The sequence below is a fragment of the Diceros bicornis genome, chromosome 36 (assembly GCF_020826845.1).
Source record: "Diceros bicornis minor isolate mBicDic1 chromosome 36, mDicBic1.mat.cur, whole genome shotgun sequence".
NCBI classification, from domain to species: Eukaryota; Metazoa; Chordata; class Mammalia; order Perissodactyla; family Rhinocerotidae; genus Diceros; species Diceros bicornis.
This window is the reverse complement of record NC_080775.1, coordinates 20175117-20196242: the sequence shown is the minus strand read 5'-3', so window position 1 is coordinate 20196242 and position 21126 is coordinate 20175117. Positions and strand designations below refer to the sequence as shown.

Below are 21126 nucleotides of genomic sequence, written 5' to 3'. Positions count from 1 at the left end.
CAATCCTCCTCTTTTTGCTGAGAAGACTGGCCCTGGGCTAACATCCATGCCCATCCTCCTCTACTTTATGTATGGGACGCCTGCCACAGCATGGCTTGATAAGCGGTGCGTAGGTCCGCGCCCAGGATCCAAACCTGCAAACCCCGGGCCACTGAAGCAGAGTGTGCAAACTCAACCACTACATCACTGGGCTGGCCCCCAAGACATCCTATGATCTTGATGATAGAAAATATTGGGCATTGCCACTAAAGGTAGATATTTTTCTCCCCTGGAAATAGTAAGAATTTTAAAGCATGATATGACCAATGACCGGTATTTAGACATTTATGTCCAGGTTTTATTATAAAAACCATTGTATAACACCTAAGTCAAATTGTATGCACAATTTAAGAATGGTGAGACTGTTTATTCTTCGGGAAAGTTAACTATTTTGGAGAGCAGTCTTATTTATTTATTTTAAGTTTTTTTACATTATATATCCACAGCTCTATAAAAAGTCTTAAATGACAAAATGATGATGGTGATTTTTTTTATCATCATCATCATCATCATCCTCATCCTCATCCTCATCTCACTTATTACCAAATTGCAAGTTCAGGCACAAAGATCATCACAAACTCTTAAATTCTTGGTTATTTGACTAATAATATCTTACTGCTCAAGAAAGGTGACATTTTCCTCAAGCATTTTATAGAGACTGCCTCTTTTGCAAAATGAAATGTTCAATTTGAAATTCATGCCTGACTTAAAACATGTTTATCATCTGTCTCCACCCCCTAGAATATAAGCTCCACGAGGGCAAAGATTGTCTCTTGTCTACCTTATTTACTTCTGTATCTTGGGTACCTGGCACATCACTGGAGCTCAACAAATTTGAATAAATGAGTGAATGAATGGTCAACATATCAGACAGCTTTGTCAGCCATCTCCCTCTCAAGCTTCTAAACGCCTCCTCCTCCCTCTGCTGAAAATCACTTGGTTTCCTACTTGCAAAAAATATGGAGAGAAATAGATTTTCTTTCTAATCCCCTCTTCTCTGCAAGATTTTCTCTATAAACCAGTATCATTCAATAGAAATAGTGCAAGCCACAGTCATAATTTTAGAAGTATCTAGTAGCCACATTAAAAAAAATTTTTATAATACATTTTATTTAACCCAATATACTTAAGATATTTTCATTTCAATATGTAATTAATATAAAATTTATTAATGAGCTATTATACAATCTTCTTTTGTACTCAAACTTCAAAAACTGGTGTGTATTTGACATGTACCTCATTCCAGACTAGCCATGTTTCAAGTGCTCAAAAGCTACCCAGGGCTAGTGGCTACCATGTTGATAGCACAGCTCTCTACCCTGTCTTTTCTCCAATCCTCAGAGTAAGAATTATAACCTATTTAAGGGTTATACTTCAAATTCTATTGCCATTGCACTATCTTAAAGTCCTCCTCAAACATGAGGTATTGTGCCTACAGTTTTTGCCATCTTCTCTATCGCCTTTAAATGAGCACTTTGTACCGATTTTTTTCTCTCTGAGGATGTTTTCAATAAAACTTTACAGCATCAGCAGTAGAATGAGGTATTCTTAGTTTTTACTTTTTTATTATTAAAAAAAAACCCCTAATATTTTACTCATAGAATCTATTCTCCAAGGTATTGATCATTTTTATCATTAGGATCATATTTATCCATTTATCTTCATTTTTATTAACATAGAATAATCAAATCTGCACATAAATGTCTAAATACCAGCCAGTTGTTTAAAATACTAAGAAGAATCAAGGGCAGTGTTCATCATGAACTTCTTTATTAAGATTGCTAGTCTAAATTACTTTATTTGTAGTCCACATAGAATCCTTTTATGGGAATGTGTTTTTCATGTGACTACCACTTCATAATATTATTTTCTTGACCCTCAATTAGATTACATTTTATGTATCTTACTTGAGAAACTTAACTAGTGATATGTGATAGTATTCAATACTGCAAACTTTCATCTCTGTAACCTGCATTCATGAAACAATGAAATTTATTATAAGTCACAAAATCTATGCCTAGAAATGTTCAACAAATATTAAATTTAATGTAGAACCTAAGGCATATTTAATTCTTCCAAAGAGATAATAGTTTTACCAAAATCTATTAAAAATTAAAGAACATGTGCTTATTTGAATAATTGTTCTCTGCTATTTGGTTTCAAGATAATGAACCTAATTTTTAAAAAGATTTTAAAACATGTTAGTCATGTTTGTATAATATGATGGATTTGGGATAAAATCAGGAATCTTTTTGAAAATTACTGAGAAAAGCTAGACGGGTAAACACAAAATGAAAGCCATCTAGTAAAAAGTCAAAGAAAATGCTTGGTATAAGATCTGAAGAGGATGACGGAGGAATACAGAAGACAAGTTCATGAAAATAGACTATTCTGCCCAATTGCGTAAAGACTGAATGCCTTAGGAGAATGGAACTCTTGTACCTGATCCTGTATATGAAGACACAGGGTGTAAACAGTCAATTCAATTATTGTTTAATTACACAATGTATGGAGTGATTTGCTTTATCATCAAGGCCTCCAGAATCTTATCTACTTTTTTCTTGATTTTAGTCATTTTATTGCCTTACTCCATATAAGGATGTATTTCTAGATTTTAATTCCCATTTTACCCTATTTTCTTCCTGCAAACAAGAAGTTTAAAAGCTAACATCTATGGAAATACTTTGTATGAGAAAGAGTGCTTGTGTCCACAAAATGTATAATAACTGGCGTATATTTTCTGCAAGAACAAAACACACAGATAATAACCACTCTCATTATCTTCACTCAAAACAAGCAATAGCAACAACAGCTACATAAATTGGTGTATGTCTTTGGGCAATGATTTTGGCAGTATTTCTTAAGAGCCTTTAAATTGCTTCTTTCTTTCCTTTGATTCTACTTTTGAGAATCTATTGTAAGGACATAATGTACGTCCTTTGATATACATCTTCCTATATGTCTACGTACAGTGCATAAAGAAAACCTCTTTACACAAAGAGAGGCAGCATGGCCTAGTGGTTAAGGCTATGGCCTCTGGAGGGCCTGGGCTCAAATTCTGACTCCACCACTGACTAAATGCATGATGTTGAGCAAGTAACTTATATTCTGTGCCTCACCTTCCTCATCTATGACATGGAGATAATCTCAGTACCTCATAGGGTCTTTATGAGGATTAAATGAGGCAATAAGCGTAAATCATTTCCTCTAATGAATATAATAAATGTTTGGTGTAACCCTTATTATGTCCATAATGGCATTAATTATAATAGAAAAAAATGGGAAGAACCCCTATGCTCCACAATACAAGATTGGTTCATGAACTCTGGTCTATCCACTCGAGGACAAAGTCATTAAATTTCATCACAATGTACACAGTGTCTAGCACAAGAACTAATTCCTACAAGTGTTTAATGCAGTCTGGATTTCATTGTGAAATACACATTGGGTCATATTTTAACATCACGGATATCGGGATGTGTTTTATGGTCAAGGGCATGTCACAGTGTAATGGGTAGTGTGTGATGCATCTTACATTTGATGCAGTCTGTGGCAGGCAGAATAATCCCTCCCAAAGATGTCTATGTCCTAATCACCAAAACCTGTCAACACCACCTTATATGGCAAAACAGATTTGGAGATGTGGTTAAATTAAGGACCTTGAGATGGGGATATTATCCTGGATTATCCATGTGCACCCAAAGTAATCACAAGAGGCCTTACAAGGAGGAGGTAGGGGGTCCAGAATTAGTGGTAGAAGATGTGATAACAGAGCAGATGTTGGGATGATGAGAAGGCACCAGGAGCCAAGAAATGCAAGTAGCCTCTAGCAGCTGAAAATGGCAAGGAAACGTTTCTCCCCTGAAGCCTCCAGACGGAACCAGCTCTGCTGACACCTTGACTTTAGCCCAGTGAGACTAATTTTAGACTTCTGACCTCCAAAGCTATAAGATAATAAGTGTGTGTTGTTTTAAGCTCCTAGGTTTATAATAATTTGTTACAGCAGCAATAGGAAACTAACACACAGTCAAATTGGGTGGAATAAGGTTCTTTTTTACTTCTAGGCAATGTTAGACCCTCAGTGATTTCTGAATACCACTTGACAGCATAAGAGGCAATCGATATAAAGCTACTGAATGAATGTTCAATAGAATAATATATAGCCATCAAAATGATGTTTACAAAGAGTTCGTAATAAAATAGAAAAATGTTACTTGATTAAAAAAATCAATTTGCATTTCAGTGAAATCACTGCTACACTAAATGGGCAAATATCAAATTACGCATATGAAAATTCCAGAAGAAAATAAACTCCAGAAGAAAAAAATAGTAATAGTGATTGTTTCTGCACTATATGTTTCTGCATGTTGGGACTATAAATGACTTTGCTTTTTCTTCCTTTTACATTTCTGCAAATTTTCTATAATGACCAGGCAGTGCTTTCATAATGGAAAAAAGCACATCGATTTCATTTTTTAATTTTTCATTAAAAAATAATATGGAACATAAAAAGCAATTTATACAGTACTGATAAACTCAATCTTTTTATGCACCAATCACACTAATTTAATTAGTAATTCACAACTTTCACATTCATAGAGCTGGCATGTCACTAACTGTGCAGTCATTTTGGATCTGTGTTTTGAATTTGCAAACATGAGTCAGCTTTAATAATAGTAAAGTTATGATTATCATCTTCAAAAATCATCCACCAAGCAGCCATTGGGAGCTGCATGAGGACAGCAGGGTGTCAGAGAGGTAGTGATTGAAGCAGAAACTGATAACTGACTCAACGGGAAGGAAAAAGGCAGAGGAAAAAAGCTGAGGAAACTGCAGAATGATTCTGCTTCACTTGCGTGTGGAAAGACGAGAGAGTTCTTGCTAGAATATGGCTCTTTGATCTTGGAGAAGTCATTCCACCACTCTGAGCCTCAGTCTCTTCCTTTATGTTATGAGGGTATAAACATGTGTGTATATACACAAACACCCACCTCCACATTCCCCCCAACACACACAACACACACATACACACACACGCACATATAGACTCTGATTATGAAACAATGAGACCGATTCAAAGAGGCAAATGTCAAAAGAAAAACCTTTCATTATTCTAGTCTCACTCTGTATTCCTACAGGGGTTGCTGTGAACTGGTGTGAACTAGCTTCTTTGCACTGTGCGATCTACCACTAATACCATCACCATCAGATATTTCACAGTCTCTTCTTGTTCACAATGTCAGAAAATAAACCATAGAGCGTATTAAAAGGTTTAAACACATGAGGGGTTTCAGCAGCGGCCTGTTGCCTGGTGAGCTGCTGAAGCTTTACAGCTTGTCACTTGTTAGCTCTTTGAGGAAGGCATTCATGACCTCGGGAAAGTTGTCTACTTTCTTCCATGAAAATCAAGCACATTATCAAAGCTCAACAGCACCTTGCCAACTAAATGCAGTGCCTTGGAATTTCTCAGTTATTATGATTTTAAATGAGGATGTAATTTCTGAAATACGTCATACGTGAAATTTTAGTGGAAGTCTGAAATGTCCTAGGATATTTATTATCTTTTTTAAAGAAAATATTGATAGACTATCTCTTATTTGAAAGAAGCTTAAGTTATTTAATCCAAATCTTAAGGAACTTATAAGTCTGCAGGTGGAATAAATCACGTACATATTTAACTCTAATGCAAAAGAGAAAAGAAAATGCCAGAGAAAGGTATGGATGTATTACTATGGATAGAATTTCAGTGGAGAAAGAAAGATTATGACCAGCTGTTCAAACAGAGAGATGGTCCAGGGAAGCTTACGGGGCACACGGCATCAAAGGATCCTAAATTTAAGAATGGAGGTGGAAGTGGAGGGCTTTCTTGGTGGAGGAAACAGAATGAGCAATGTCTTGGTGGCATGGAGAATTTGGGGTGTGTATGGAGAAGAGTAAAGAGTGAAATTTGATGGTAGTGCCAACTCCAGGTTAGGGAGCAATGAGATAAAGCTTGAAATCATAGACAAGATCCAGATTGCCAAGGGCTTGAATGAAGACCCAAGGAGACTACTTTATTCTACAGACTGTAGAGAGCCAGGACTGTGAGCAATTACTTAATTGGTTTGCATTCACCTCTTTCTATTACAAGGGACAGAGGTGATTTTAACTTTGTAGTTTAAATGGCATTATAATTTCTCACTCAACAAGTGAAAAAATTCTAAGCAATCTTTCGATACATCACCCAATCAATGAATTGGAAAAGATTTAAACTTCACACTTGAAACTTTGAGGGGGAATATTTCTTTTATTGCTCTAGTATTTTTCTGGTGTTGGAAGAGCAGTGGCCCCACTCAGATGTTGGAGTGAAAGCTGCATATACAGGAGGCCCAGGAAACCCAATCATCTGGGGGATAGAATGTGACTTGGTCACATCGAGTTTATCCTGTGGCCCACAGATTCCCAGTTTCAGGCTTTCTGGACACAAGAGCTTGGCTATGGCCCTTTATACACAGCCCCTGGCCCTCCACCTGATTGCTCCTGGGCACTGGCACTTAAATCCACATTCTGTACATGAAAACATAACACCAAAGCAGCACGGTGCTCTCTGTGTGTTTGCATGAGTGCGTGTGTGTGTGCATTTACATATAAACATTATATAAATATACACACATTACACAAAATGGTGATGGCACATACCACTACCTTATTGTTGTAATTTGTAGTGAAAGCTGTATTTTTCCTAAATAGTTTGTGAGCATTTTGAGAGCAAGCCCACCATATTGTATCATGCATCCAGTCAATATTCAATTAGTATTTATTGATTAATTGATTTAAGCTAAGTCCTTTAGCTTCCAGTATATACTGCATTTCCTTCTAGGATCAGGAGAACAGCTGGTCAACATACTTAGTATAATAGGAAAAAAAGTATGGTTTCTATTTTCCTGTGGGTGTATAAAAGGAAACATAGCTTATTTCCTTAAAAGCTCCTGAGATAAGGTAACTAAACTTACCATATGAAAACAATCTATCAATACGTGTGGGCATGTGTGCGTGTGTGTGCGTGCGTCAACTCAGCCGGCTCGCAACTGCAAAATAGAGAAATCATGTGCTAAATATTAAACACAGGTGGTGTTAGCAAATGGATACAGTTCATCAGAGAGCATAGTTTTTACGTGTTACACTTGACACTTACCTCAATAAAGAAGATGCTGGCTGCTGATGTTGGATGGTGATACATATAGACTGTCACAAGAATGGCTGCTGCTATAATGAGGACCAGGATGAGAATTCCAACAATGAGACCAGCATGAAGGGTTCCCCCTTTCTTCTCGGCTGCACTGTCATCTGTAGAAGCTGAAAGAACAGCACAGCTGTCAAGACATTCATGTGTGCACACTTAAGTTTGCATTTTCATTAGATGGGATATTTATATTTTTAATAAAGTACTGTTGGATCTTCTTTACGTCCTGTGCAACTTTTCTTTTCCATAGCACCAATTTTAGAAGTTAGGTGCTCTTTATTTGGGCAATAAAAAATCCATAGTATTAATGATTAAAAATACACTTATAATTGTGTTTTAATTTATAGTTCAATAAACAAAATTAAGAGCCTTTATTTTAAAAGTACTGTGGAAAATCTAAAACTCTAATTAACTATACAATAAATTTAACTTTGATTTTTCTCATTAAACCACTGGCACTGTTACCTACGGAAAAATTGATTACTTTTTGAAAGCTCCTCTTTCACTTTCTTTTGGAAATTTTAAATTGAAGAGTATCAGACATCTTTTGGTGGGCTACACAGGCATTTTAGAAAGTCTGTGCAGGAGTTCAAAGAATAATTTTGAAAATCTGTTTTAAACTGAAATGCTCTTTAAAAGTTTAACAGATGGATGCTAAATGACCTTCAAATAGTTTTATCACTGTCTAAAGGGAACACACATCATATGAAAATATTCCAGTATGCCACAGACCAATATCATTTTCTCTAACTTTTACTGAGATGTTTTCCATTGTAATACCCATTTTCATTGATGTAGGAAATGGAGGAATTAAATTACTAAAGTAATACCTATTTCAACCCAAAGTCAATCAACCAAATAAAACTAATCTCTAAAATCTTCTCTTGTTCTAAAATTCTGTAATCTTTGATGACTACTTGGGCATTTAGAGGAGATCTTAAATTATGTGCAGCAGGTAACTGTATCTTAGTGCATAATACGATTAGTATTTTTGAATCATTAGAAAATTCTTCAACTCATAGCAATTCTAGAACTGTGATTCCTAATCCTTTCATTACCAATTAACGTCTTTGTTATTTTCACCTATTGCCTCTATGATTTAAACATTTTTTTGTCTATTAAACCTCATTTAATAAGTACTGATTTATTTCTTCTATTTTAAATTTTTTTTATAAAAAACAAACATTACTGCCTATCAGAATGTGTGGTCAATACTAATAACAGAATTCCAGATAAAGCAAAGAAACATGACCTCCTAATTCTTCCCACCCACCCTTTAAATGTTGTTGCTATTGTTTGTTTACTCTTTGTTTGAGACCCATAGCTGGTATTCAGTAATCCTGCTCCAAATCTAATAAAGCACAAAATCCTAAAGCTTTCCGTTACATAAGAGAAATTCATTAGTGAAAGACTATAAAATTTAAAAACAGTAATTCATTATATAAAAAATCATTTACAGAGAGGATTCCGGGACGATGGCAGAGAAGGAAGTATCAGGAATCTGTCTCCCCATCTAGACAACAATTGCACTGGCAGAATCTTTCTAATGTAACTAGTTTGGAACTCTGGAGTTTATTGAAGGCTTGCTACTTCCAGGAGAAGGCTTGGTCTGCAAATTGTGGATAATTTCAATTAATTTCAGCTCTTAACACAGTAGCTACCCATCCTACACCCCTCAATCCTATGTCAGGCAGCTATGCACATGTTTCTGAAGCAGTTTGCAGGAGCCATGGTAGGTAAAAAGCACCGGGTTCTCCAAATATTGGGGATCTATGTTCCGATCACTGATTGGTGCTTCTCATCACAGAGCTGCAGAGAAAGAGGCAGGCAGCCATTGCTGTTTCACCTCCCCTTATTTTTGCAAGCCCCTCTCCCTTTGGCTCAAGTGACTTCCAAGGGATTTAAAGGTCCAGAACTCTTCTTATCCCTCCCTTCTTCATTTTTCTCTTTTTCCCCTTTTAGGAGCCAGATATCAAAGAGTAGGATATTCAAAAATGACAGCATATAGGAGGAAAATTAGAAAGTGACAGCGCATGCCCAGGGAAAGGCTCAGAAAAGACTTAAGAAGACCTTAAATTGAAAGTTCAGGCTGAACCTCAGTACAGAGACAGCCTGCAACAATCAAAAACACAAAAACAATAAGCAAAAACAGTAAGCCCTGGCATAGCAGAAGATTCTGACTTCTAGAGTTACTACGTTATCAGATTCAAATGTCCACTTTTGAAGAAAAATTCAGAAGGCAGAATGGTATGGACCATTCAAAGGAAAAAAAAAAACAACAGAAACTACCCCTGAAAAAGACCTGACAGCATATATCCCAGACAAAGACTTTAAAACAGCTCTCTTAAAGATGCTTAAAGAACTAAAGGAAGATGTGGAGAAAGTCAAGAAAACAATGTGTGACAAAATGAAAATATAAATAAAGAGATACAAAACCTAAAAAGAAACAAGAAAGAAATTCTGGAGAACGAAGTCAAGATGGCGGCGTAGGCAGACTCTGAACTCACCTCCTCCCGCGGACACAGCCAATTTACAACTCCTCGTGGAAAAATTACCCCTGAGACAGAACTGAAAACTGGATAAGAGGAACTCCTGCAACGGACAATCCTAACTGGGGTGGAAGAGGCAGAGACTCCCTTCTGGAGAGGAAAAACGCCGCCTTCACAAGCCGCCAGCGTCACGGCCGCCGGGAGCAGCTCACAGGTGCGCAGCCTCCCTGGAGGCGCGGGGCCCTGAGCCGGGAGCGCCCCCGCTGTGGGCATTTTGTGGACCCAGCACAATCAAGACGAGCAGCATAATATCTGGCTTTGTCTGCTACTAATACATTGGGGAGCACCCCCAGAAAACCTGGTTCACAAAGAAATTAAAACCGGTTCTTAAAGGGCCCATGCGCAAACTCACCCATTTCAGAAAGCAACCTAAAATCACCAGAAAGAAAGGTGCACAGTGCTGTGGTGAAAAGAGACTCACCTAATAGGCCCTGAGTGCATCTGGGTGAGGGGTGAGACCTCTCCAGGGACTGGGACATTGGCAGCGGCCATTGTTGTGGCCTGGTGTGGGCGTGCTGACACAGACTCCATTGGAGTTCTCCCTGAGGCCTGCTAGCCCAGGGTCTGCCCCACCCACTAGAGCACCGATTTAATCCAGCTCAGCCAGGGCAGCCAGCCCACCCTAGAGACTAGCCCCACCCAACAACAAGCCCTCAGGCAACTTGTGGGACTGCATAGATTGGTGACTGGATTCTCTGCAGCCTGCCAACTGAGCCGACTTCAGTGGGGCAGGGCGTGCACAAGGAGCGGGTGGAGAGTGTGGGGCAGTGGTGGAGTGTGTGGGGCTCCCGCCATGGAGAGACTGGGTCTGCTTCGGGAGGTCGGGGCGTGCGCACGGGGCAGGACTGTGTTGACTGTGTGTGTGGACCTGTGGGTGGCAGGGCTTGTCAGCTGCAGAAGACTTGTGCTTCTCAAAGACCCACGTAGGGGGTTTGCCCCATCTTCCAAAGCCTGAAGCAATTGGAAGCTCCCGTGCCTGAGGCCAGCCCCACCCAGCTGCAATCCTCAGAGAGCTGACAAGAGACCTAAAGGCTGGAGGCTTATAGCAATTGTAAGGCCCTGAACCTAACAACCTGCCTCGCTGGGGGCCTACTCACTTAAAAGAAATACTGCAACACAAATGTGGTATTAGAACTTGCAGCCAACTGTGCTGGGGCTCCCCACAACTGATAAAGAGACTGAAGGGCCCACAACAACTACAAGCAGCTGAGCATTACAATAGCTGGCTAGGAGCATAACGGGGCCAACCTGGGCGCCTACAGGGAGAGCAAATAGGCTACAAGGACACATGTAGCCCACATAGGGGTCACCCCTGGAACATTGAGAACTGAGGGAAGCACACGGCAGGCCTCCTAAGCCATCGCTTACATAAGGTCACCTATCCAAGAGCAGGAGATGTAGCTGACCTACCTAATACACAGACACAAGCACAGGGAAAGAGGCAAAATGAGGAGGCAAAGGAATACATTCCAAGTAAGGGAACAGGACAAAACCCCAGAAAAGGAACTAAGTGAAACAGAAATGAGCAACCTAACCAACAGAGATTTCAAACTAAGAGTGTTAAGGATGCTCACTGATCTGGGGAGAAGAATAGATGAACTCAGTGAGAATGTCAACAAAGAAATGGAAGATATAAAAAAGAACCAATCAGAAATGAAGAATACAATACTGGAAATGAAAAATTCACTAGAGGGACTCAAAAGCAGAGTAGAGGATACAGAAGAACGGATCTGTGAGCTGGACGAAAGACTAGAAGAAATTACCTAAGCTGAACAGGTAAAAGAGAAAAGAATTAAAAAGAGTGAGGACAGTCTAAGGGACCTCTGGGACAACATCAAGCACACTAACATCCGTGTTATAGGTGTCTTGGAAGGAGAAGAGTGAGACAAAGGGGCAGAGAATCTATTTCAAGAAATAATAGATGAAAACTTCTCTAACCGAAGGAAGGAAACAGACATCCAGGTACAGGAAGCACAGAGAGCCCCAAACAAGATAAACCCAAAGAGGCCCACACCAAGACACATCATAATCAAAATGTCCAGAATTAAAGATAAAGAGAGAATCCTAAAAGCCGCAAGAGAAAGTCAAGTTACATACAAAGGAAACCCCATAAGGCTATCAGCTGACTTCTCAGCAGAAACCTTACAGGCTAGAAGAGAATGGCATGATATATTTAAAGTGCTAAAAGGGAAAAACTTACAGCCAAGAATACTCTACCTAGCAAGGTTATCATTCAAAATGGAAGGAGAGATCAAAAATTTCCCAGACAAGCAAAAATGAAAGGCATTTGTCACCAAGAAACCAGTGCTACAAGAAATGTTAAAGGGACTGATTAAGGGGAAAAGAGAAGACCACAAATAGGAAAAATTATCTATTTCCATGGTAAGAGGGTGATGGATACAAATGCACAAAAAAGAGGTTAGATATGATATCAAAAACATAAAAGGAGGGAGGAGGGGAGTTAAAGAGTAGAGCTTTCAGACAGAGGTCAAACTAAAGAGACCATCAATTCTGTATAGAAGAAGAAAGGAACAGAGAAGGACTACTAAAACACTGAGAAAAACAAAAGTTAAAAATGGCAGTAAGTACATACTTATCAATAGCTACTTTAAATGTCAATGGACTAAATGCTCCAATTAAAAGGCATAGTGTGGCTGATTGGATAAAAAAAACAAGACCCATACATATGCTGCATACAAGAGACACATTTCAGACCTAAAGACACTCACAAACTGAAAGTGAAGGGATGGAAAAAGATACTCCATGCAAATGGCAATGAAAAGAAAGCTGGGGTAGCAGTACTCATATCAGACAAAATAGACTTTCAAACAAAAACTGTGAAAAGAGACAAAGAAGGTCATTACATAATGATCAAGGGAACAATCCAACAAGAGGATATAACACTTGTAAATATCTACGCACCCAATATAGGTGCACCTAAATATATAAAGCAATTATTAACAGACATAAAAACAGAAATAGACAGTAACACAATAATAGTAGGGGACTTTAACACTCCACTTACACCAACGGATAGATCATCCAAACAGAAGATCAATAAAGAAACATTGGCCTTAAATGATACACTAGAACAGATGGACCTAGTAGATATATACAGAGCATTCCATCCAAAAACTGAAGAATACACGTTCTTTTCAAATGCGTGTGGAACATTCTCCAGGACTGATCACATATTAGGCCACAAAACAAGTCTCCATAAATTTAAGAAGATTGAAATAATACCAAGCATCTTTTCTGACCACAACGGTATGAAACTAGAAATCAACTACAGGAAGAACATCTGAAAAGCAACAAATACATGGAGATTAAACAAAATGCTACTGAACAATGACTGGGTCAATGAAGAAATCAAAGAAGAAATCAAAAAATACCTGAAGACAAATGAAAATGAAAATACGACATGCCAGAATTTATGGGACACAGCAAAAGCAGTTCTAAGAGGGAAGTTTATAGCAATTCAGGCCTATCTCAACAAACAAGAAAAATCTCAAATAAACAGTCTAACAATGCACCTAAAGGAATTGAAAAAAGAAGAACAAACCAAGCCCAAAATCAGTAGAAGAAGGGAAATAATAAAAATCAGAGCAGAAATAAATGAAATAGAGACCAAAAAAAAACGATAGAAAAAATTAATAAAACCAAGAGCTGGTTCTTTGGAAAGATAAACAAAATTGACAAACCTTTAGCTAGACTCACCAAGAAAAAAAGAGAGAAGGCACAAATAAGTCAAATCAGAAATGAAAGAGGAGAAATTACAACAGACACCTCAGAAATACAAAAGATTATAAGAGAATACTATGAAAAGCTATATGCCAACCAATTCGACAATCTGGAAGAAATGGATAAATTCTTAGAATCATACAACCTTCCTAAACTGGATCAAGAAGAAGTAGACAATTTGAATAGACCAATCACCAGTAAGGAGATCGAAACACTAATCACAAACCTCTCCAAAAATAAAAGTCCAGGACCAGACGGCTTCCCTGGTGAATTCTACCAAACATTCAAAGAAGACCTAATACCTATCCTTCTCAAACTCTTCCAAAAAATTGAGGAGGGAGGGAAGCTCCCTAACTCATTCTATGAAGCCGACATTACCCTGATACCAAAACCAGACGAAGACAACACAAAAAAAAAGAAAATTACAGGCCAATATCACTGATGAACATCGATGCAAAAATCCTCAACAAAATACTAGCAAATCACATACAACAATACGTTAAAAAGATTATACACCATGATCAAGTGGGATTTATTCCAGGTACGCAGGGATGGTTTAACATTCGCAAATCAATCAACATGATACACCACATTAATAAAATGAGGAATAAAAATCACATGATCATCTCAATAGATGCAGAGAAAGCATTTGACAAGATACAGCATCCATTTATGATAAAAACTCTGAATAAAATGGGTATAGAAGGAAAGTACCTCAACATAATAAAGACCATATATGAGAAACCCACAGCTAATATCATCCTCAATGGCGAAAAACTGAAAGCCATCCCTCTAAGAACAGGAACCAGACAAGGATGCCCACTGTCACCACTCCTATTTAACATAGTACTGGAAGTCCTAGCCAGAGGAATCAGGCAAGTGAAAGAAATAAAAGGGATCCAAATTGGAAAGGAAGAAGTGAAACTGTCACTATGACAACATGATTTTATATATAGAAAACCCTAAAGAATCCACCAAAAAACTTTTAGAAGTAATAAACCAATACGGTAAAGTTGCAGGATACAAAATCAACATACAAAAATCAGTTGCATTTCTATACGCTAACAACGAAGTAGCAGAATGAGAAATTAAGAATACCATCCCATTTACAATTGCAAGAAAAAGAATAAAATACCTAGGAATAAACTTAACCAAAGAGGTGAAAGAACTGTGCACTGAAAACTATAAAACATCGCTGACAGAAATTGAAGACACAAAGAAATGGAAAGATATTCCGTGCTCTTGGATTGGAAGAATTAACATAGTTAACATAGTTAAGATGTCCATACTTCCTAAAGCAATCTATCAATTCAATGCAATCCCTATCAAAGTTCCAACAACATTCTTCATAGAAATAGAAAATAGAATCCTAAAATTTATATGGAACAACAAAACACCCTGAATTGCTAAAAGAATCCTGAGAAAAAAGAACAAAGCTAGAGGTATCACACTCCCTGATTTCAGGTTATACTACAAAGCTATAATAACCAAAACAGCATGGTACTGGCACAAAAACAGACACACAGATCAATGGAATAGAATTGAAAGCCCAGAAATAAACCCACACATCTATGGACAGCTAATCTTTGACAAAGGAGGCAAGAGATTGGATTGGTGGTTACCAGAGGGGAAGAAGGGAGGGAAGAGGGGGAAAGGGATGATTGGGGACATGTGTGTGGTGATGGACTGTAATCAGTATTTGGGTGGTGAACATGAGAACATGATGTAATCCATGGAGAAATAGAAGTATAGTGATGTACACCTGAAATTTATACAATGTTATAAACCAATGTTACCACAATAAACAAAAAATTAAAAAAAAAAGACATACATTAGCAGAACAGATGAAAACACATGATCTAACTATATGCTGTCTACAAGACACTCACTTCAGATCCAAAGACACAAATAGAGTGAAAGTGAAAGTATGGAAAAAGATGTTCCTTGTAAATAGCAACTAAAAGAGAGCAGGGGCAGCTATACCAATATCAGACAAAATAGACATTAAACCAAAAAAGCTTACAAGAGACAAAAAAAAAAAAGGATATTATATATTAATAAGAGATTCAAGACAATAAGAAGATATAAAAATTATAAACATTTATGTACCTAATGACAAAACATCAAAATACATGCAACAAAAACTGACAGAATTGAAGGGAGAAATGGTTTTATAATAATAGTTAGAGATTTTAATATCCCACTTTCAATATTGCATAGAACAACCAGAAAGATGATAAATAAGGAAACAGAGAACTTAACACAATAAGCCAAATGTATCTAACAGACATATGAAACACTCTACTGAACAACAATAGCATACACGTTCTTTTCAAGTGCACGCAGAAGGTTTTCTATGATAGACCATATGATAGGCCACAAATCAAGTCTTTATGGATTTAAAAAAACAAATATCATTAAAAGTATCTTCTCCAACCACAATGAGATGAGTTAGAAATCAATAATAGAAAACTGGAAATTCACAAATTTATGAAAATTAACACACTTTTAAACAACCAATGGATCAAAGAAGAAATCAAAAGGAAAATTGTAAAATACTTAGAGATGAATGAAAACAAAAACACAACATACCAAACTTATGGAATGCAGCAAAAGCAGTGTTAAGAGGAAATTTATAGCCATAAATATTTACATTGAAAAAACAATAATGATCTCAATCAACAACCTTACTTTACAACTTAAGGAACTAGAAAAAGAAGAACAAACTAAACCCAAAGTTAGCAGAAGGAAGAAAATAAAAACTGTTAAAGCAGAGATAAACAAAATAGGGAAGAAAAAAACAATAGAGAAAATTAATGAAACCACAAATTGCTTCTTTGAAAAGATCAAAAAAATTGACAAACTTTTAGCTAGATGAGCTAAGAAACAAAGAGAAAAGACTCCAATTGCTAAAATCAGAAATGAAAATGGGACATTACTATCAATTCTATAAAAATAAAAAGGATTGTAAGAGAGTACTATGAACAGTTGTATGCCAACAAAGTAAATAATCTAGATGAAATGGACGAATTCCTAGAAACACAAAACTTATGAAGAGTAAAGAAGAAATAGAAAATCAGAATACACATAGCCAGTAACCAAAAATCTCCTGACAAAGAAAAGCCCTGGAACTGATGGCTTCATGGGTAAATTCTTCCAAACATTTAAAGAAGAATTAATACCAATCCTTCTCAAACTTTTCCAAAAAATCGAGAAGGGACCACTTCCTAAGTTCTATGAGACTTGCATTATCCCATCCCAAAGCCAGACAAAGTTACTAAAAGAAAAGAAAACTACAAATCATTATCCCTTATGAAAACTGATGCAAAAATCTTCAACAAAATACAAGCAAACTGAAATCTGCTGATATTAAAAGTATTATATACCATGTCCAAGTGGGATTTATTCCTGGAATGTAAGGATATTTCAACACATGAAAATCAATCAAAGTAATATACTACATTAACAGAATGAAGGGAGAAAACCACATGATCATCTCAATTGACATAGAAAACAAATTTGACAAAATTCAACACCTTTTCATGATAAAAAGAAAAAAAAAACTCAAGAAACAAGGAAAATACCTCAACAAAATAAAAACCAAATATGAAGAACCCACAGTGAACATCATATTCAATGGTGAAAGACTGAAAGCTTTTCCTTTAAGATTAGGAACAAAGATGCCCACTGTTGTCACTTCTATTCTACATAGTACTGGAAGTTCTAGCTATAGCAATGAAGCAAGAAAAATGAATAAAAGGCATCCAAATTAGAAAAGAAGAAGTAAATTGATCTTGGTTTGCAGATGATATGATCTTATTTGTAGAAAACCCTAAAGATTCTACACACACACAAAAACTGTTAGAACTAATAAATGAATTCAGCACAATACCAGGATATAAAGTCAACACACAAAAACCAATTGCATTTCTGTACAGTAATATTGAGCAATCTGAAAAGGAAATTACAAAAACATTTTTGTTTACAATAGCATCGAAAAGAATAAAATACTTAGGAATTAACTTAACCAAGAAGGTGAAAAACTTACACAATGAAAACTACAAAAGATGTGAAAGAAATTAAAGAAGACATACATAAATGGAAACACATCTCATGTTCATGAACAGGAAGACTTAGTATTGTTAAGATATCCACACTACCCAAAGTGATCCACAGATTCAATGCAATCCCTATAAAAATCCCAATGATGTTTTTTGCAGAAATAGAAATACCCACCTCAAAATTCATATGGAATATCAAGGGACTCCAAATAGCCAAAACAGTCTTGGAAAAGAAAAACAAAGCCGAGGAACTCATACTTCCTTATTTTAAAACTTACTGCAAAGCTGTAGTAATCAAAAGAGTGTGTACTGGCATAAAGACAGACTTATAGAACAATGGAATAGAATAGAGAGCCCAGAAATAAACCCTCACTTATACGGTCAAATGATTTTTGACAAGGATGCCAAGATGACTCATTGGTGAAAGGATAGTCTTTTCAATAAATGATGCTGGGAAAACTGGATATCCAGATGCAAAAGAATAAAGTTGGACTCTTACCTAATACCATAAACAAAAATTAACTCAAAGTGGATCAAAGACATAAACGTAAGACCTAAAACGATAAAACTCTTAGAAGAAAACATAGGGCAAAAGCTTCACAACAGTAGATTTGGCAATGATTTCTTGGATATGACACCAAAGGCACAGGCAAGAAAAGAAAAACAGACATATTAAACTTCATGAAAATTAAAATATTTTGTGCATCGAAACACAATATCACCAGGGTAAAAAGGTAACCCACAGAATGGGAGAAAATATTTGCAAATCATATATCTGATAAGGGATTAATATCCAGAACACATAGAGAACACCTAAAACTCAATAACCAAAAGAAAATCTGATTCAAAAATCAGGGCAAAGGACTTGAATAGACATTTCTCCAAAGACATACAAATATCCAATAAGCACATGAAATGATATTCAACATCACTGATCAATAGGGAAATACAAATCAAAACCACAATGAGATACCTCCTCAAAGCCATTAGGATGGCTACTATCAAAAAAATAGAAAATAACTAGAGTTGGCAAGGATGTGGAGAAATTGGAACCCTTGTGCAGTGTTGTTGGTAACATAAAATGATATGGCTGCTATGGAAAACAGCATGGTGTTCCTCAAAAAATTAAAAATAAAATTATCATATGATCCAGCAATTCCACTTCTGGACATATTCTTTAAATAACTGAAAGCAGGGTCTTGAAGAGATACTTGTACACCCATGGTCATAGCAGCATTATTCACAATAGCTAAAACGTGGAAGCAACCCAATGCCCATCAACAGATGAATCGATAAGCAAAACGTATAAACATACAATTGAATATTATTTAGCCTTAAAAAGATAGGAAATTCTGACATATGTTACAACGTGGATGAAACTTGAACACATTGTGCTAAGTGAAATAAGCCTGTTACTATAAGAGAAATACTGTATGATTCCACTTATGTGAGACACTTTGAGTAGTCAAAATCATAGAGACAGAAAGTAGAATGGTGGCTGCTAGGGACTGGGTGGAGGAGGGAATGAGGAATTATTGTTTAGTGGGTGTAGAGTTGCAGTTTTGCAAGATGAAAGGAGCTATGGAGATGGATGGTGGCGATGGTTGCACAACATTAAGAATGTATATAATACTGCTGAACTGTACACTTAAAAACGGTTAAGATGGTAAACTTTATGTTTATTTCACCACAATAAAAAAAATTCATTTACAATGTGCCAGGCATATTTCTACTGCTTTACAAGTATCAAATCAATGAACATAAGACGTAGGCATTATTATTATTCTCACTTTATAGATATAGGGAATACTATAGGGAAGTTACAGGCACATACCAAGACATAGGGAAACTAAGAAATGGGCTAAGACTGTAAAACTATTAAGATGGAACTGGGGCTCAAACAAGCAGTTTGGCCTGAGAGTCTGCACTCTGAATCTGTGATCAATACCCTCTCAATTAACACTGAGTACTGCTATTTCCTCTTATTTCATGTTGTGAGTTTCTCTGGCAAGGAATTCTGAAAAGAATCCGGTAATTTCAAATAAAGGGAAATTAACTTAAATACGGTTAAAGAACTAACATTGTGCCTCTAGATGGGCAGAGGCTGTATCTGTCTTGTCACTTCTCTGGGACTAGGGCTTAGGTTAGTGTCTGCCATCATATGTACTTAAATCCATATTTGGTGGAAAAGATGGAGGGAGAGAGAGGAAGGAGGAAAAAAGAAAAATTAAAGCTGTTGAAAATGTGTTGCAGATATTGGAATGACCACTTCTCCAATAAAAGTCAAAAGAGGTTATAATAAATTACTTAATCTCTCTGGTCATGGGTTACTTTATCTCTCCAATGTGGTCAATAGCAGTAACTACCCCAGAAGAGTGCTGTGAGAATTAAACATTGAACACATATTAAGTGCTTAAGAGAGTATCCAGCACATAATAAGCACTTAATTAATATAGCTTTTATATTATTACATTTTTTATATGAGGTAGATTGAGGCAAATTATATTGTCATATTCATGACACCATATAAACTCTGTTTTTGCCCTTGACATTTGTTACTTTTAAAAATTTGGCTTCATTCTTAAGTATGCTTGTATTATTGTGTTTTGTGCACTTGGCTTTTTTTCTTATTTTTAAAAGAGTATGACACATCACTTTCATAGGAAAATGGGACTAATTTTAAACGTTGCTTTGGAGAAAATGTGGCAAAAATATGTACTTGAGACAAGTAGGGAAGTCTTGAATGTTTCTTCAAATCCCATGTGTAATTCCATCCATCCATCCATCCATCCATCCATCCATCCATTCACCCATCCATCATTTCCTCCCTTCCTCCCTCCCTCCCTTTCTCCCTTTATCCTTTCCTCCATCTATCCAAGCAAAAGCAACCAGTTCTACTTCTGGGATTAGTAGTTTTTTATAAGCAGGATGCCAAGGTTCAGCCTCACTTTTTGTGTCTGTGCCATAGGGAAGGGAAGGACAAGGCTGTGAGTTGACCTCAGCTGCCACTTTCCAAGTGGACCAGAGAACCAAAACCTGTTGAGGAGGCAGCAGGCAAAAGACAGCCCTTCCCAGGAAGGAAGAAGAGAGCCAAGGACTTGTTTTATTCAATAAGAGCCCTTGGAAATAAAATTATCTTTGACTTGTAGGTCATAAGTTGTCAATCTTGACAATATAAAATCATAACATGATTTACACCCTGAAACCTCACTCACTCCCTTTATTTAGGCATACATGTTTATTTCCACAATATTACTTACATATTTCAACAATGATTTAGTTATATTATGTCCTTTTTAAAACTTTCCTTTCCAGTGCTGTTGTAGACGTTGACACCATTTCATGTTTAACAAAATTTGTACCGTCTAGTTTGTTACTAGCCAAATAAACATTTTATAACATTCTTGGATGAAGATGATTTTAATAAAATAAACAACATTCATGGATTCTCAAAATATTACTAACCAGTAGGTTAAATAAATAAATATTTAGAGATCTATGACTGCACGTATGA

At 36.6% G+C, this 21126-nt stretch overlaps 1 protein-coding gene across 2 annotated transcripts in view; it reads right to left on the bottom strand.

Annotated features, from left to right (window-relative positions):
• The window catches only part of PLXDC2 (plexin domain containing 2), a 425253-nt gene that overhangs the window by 31168 nt on the left and 372959 nt on the right, over positions 1–21126 (bottom strand). For both annotated transcript variants that reach the window (XM_058532526.1, XM_058532524.1), the window contains one exon: positions 7214–7374. In XM_058532526.1, the coding sequence (XP_058388509.1) occupies positions 7214–7374 (161 nt within the window). The remainder of the gene's footprint in view (positions 1–7213; positions 7375–21126) is intronic.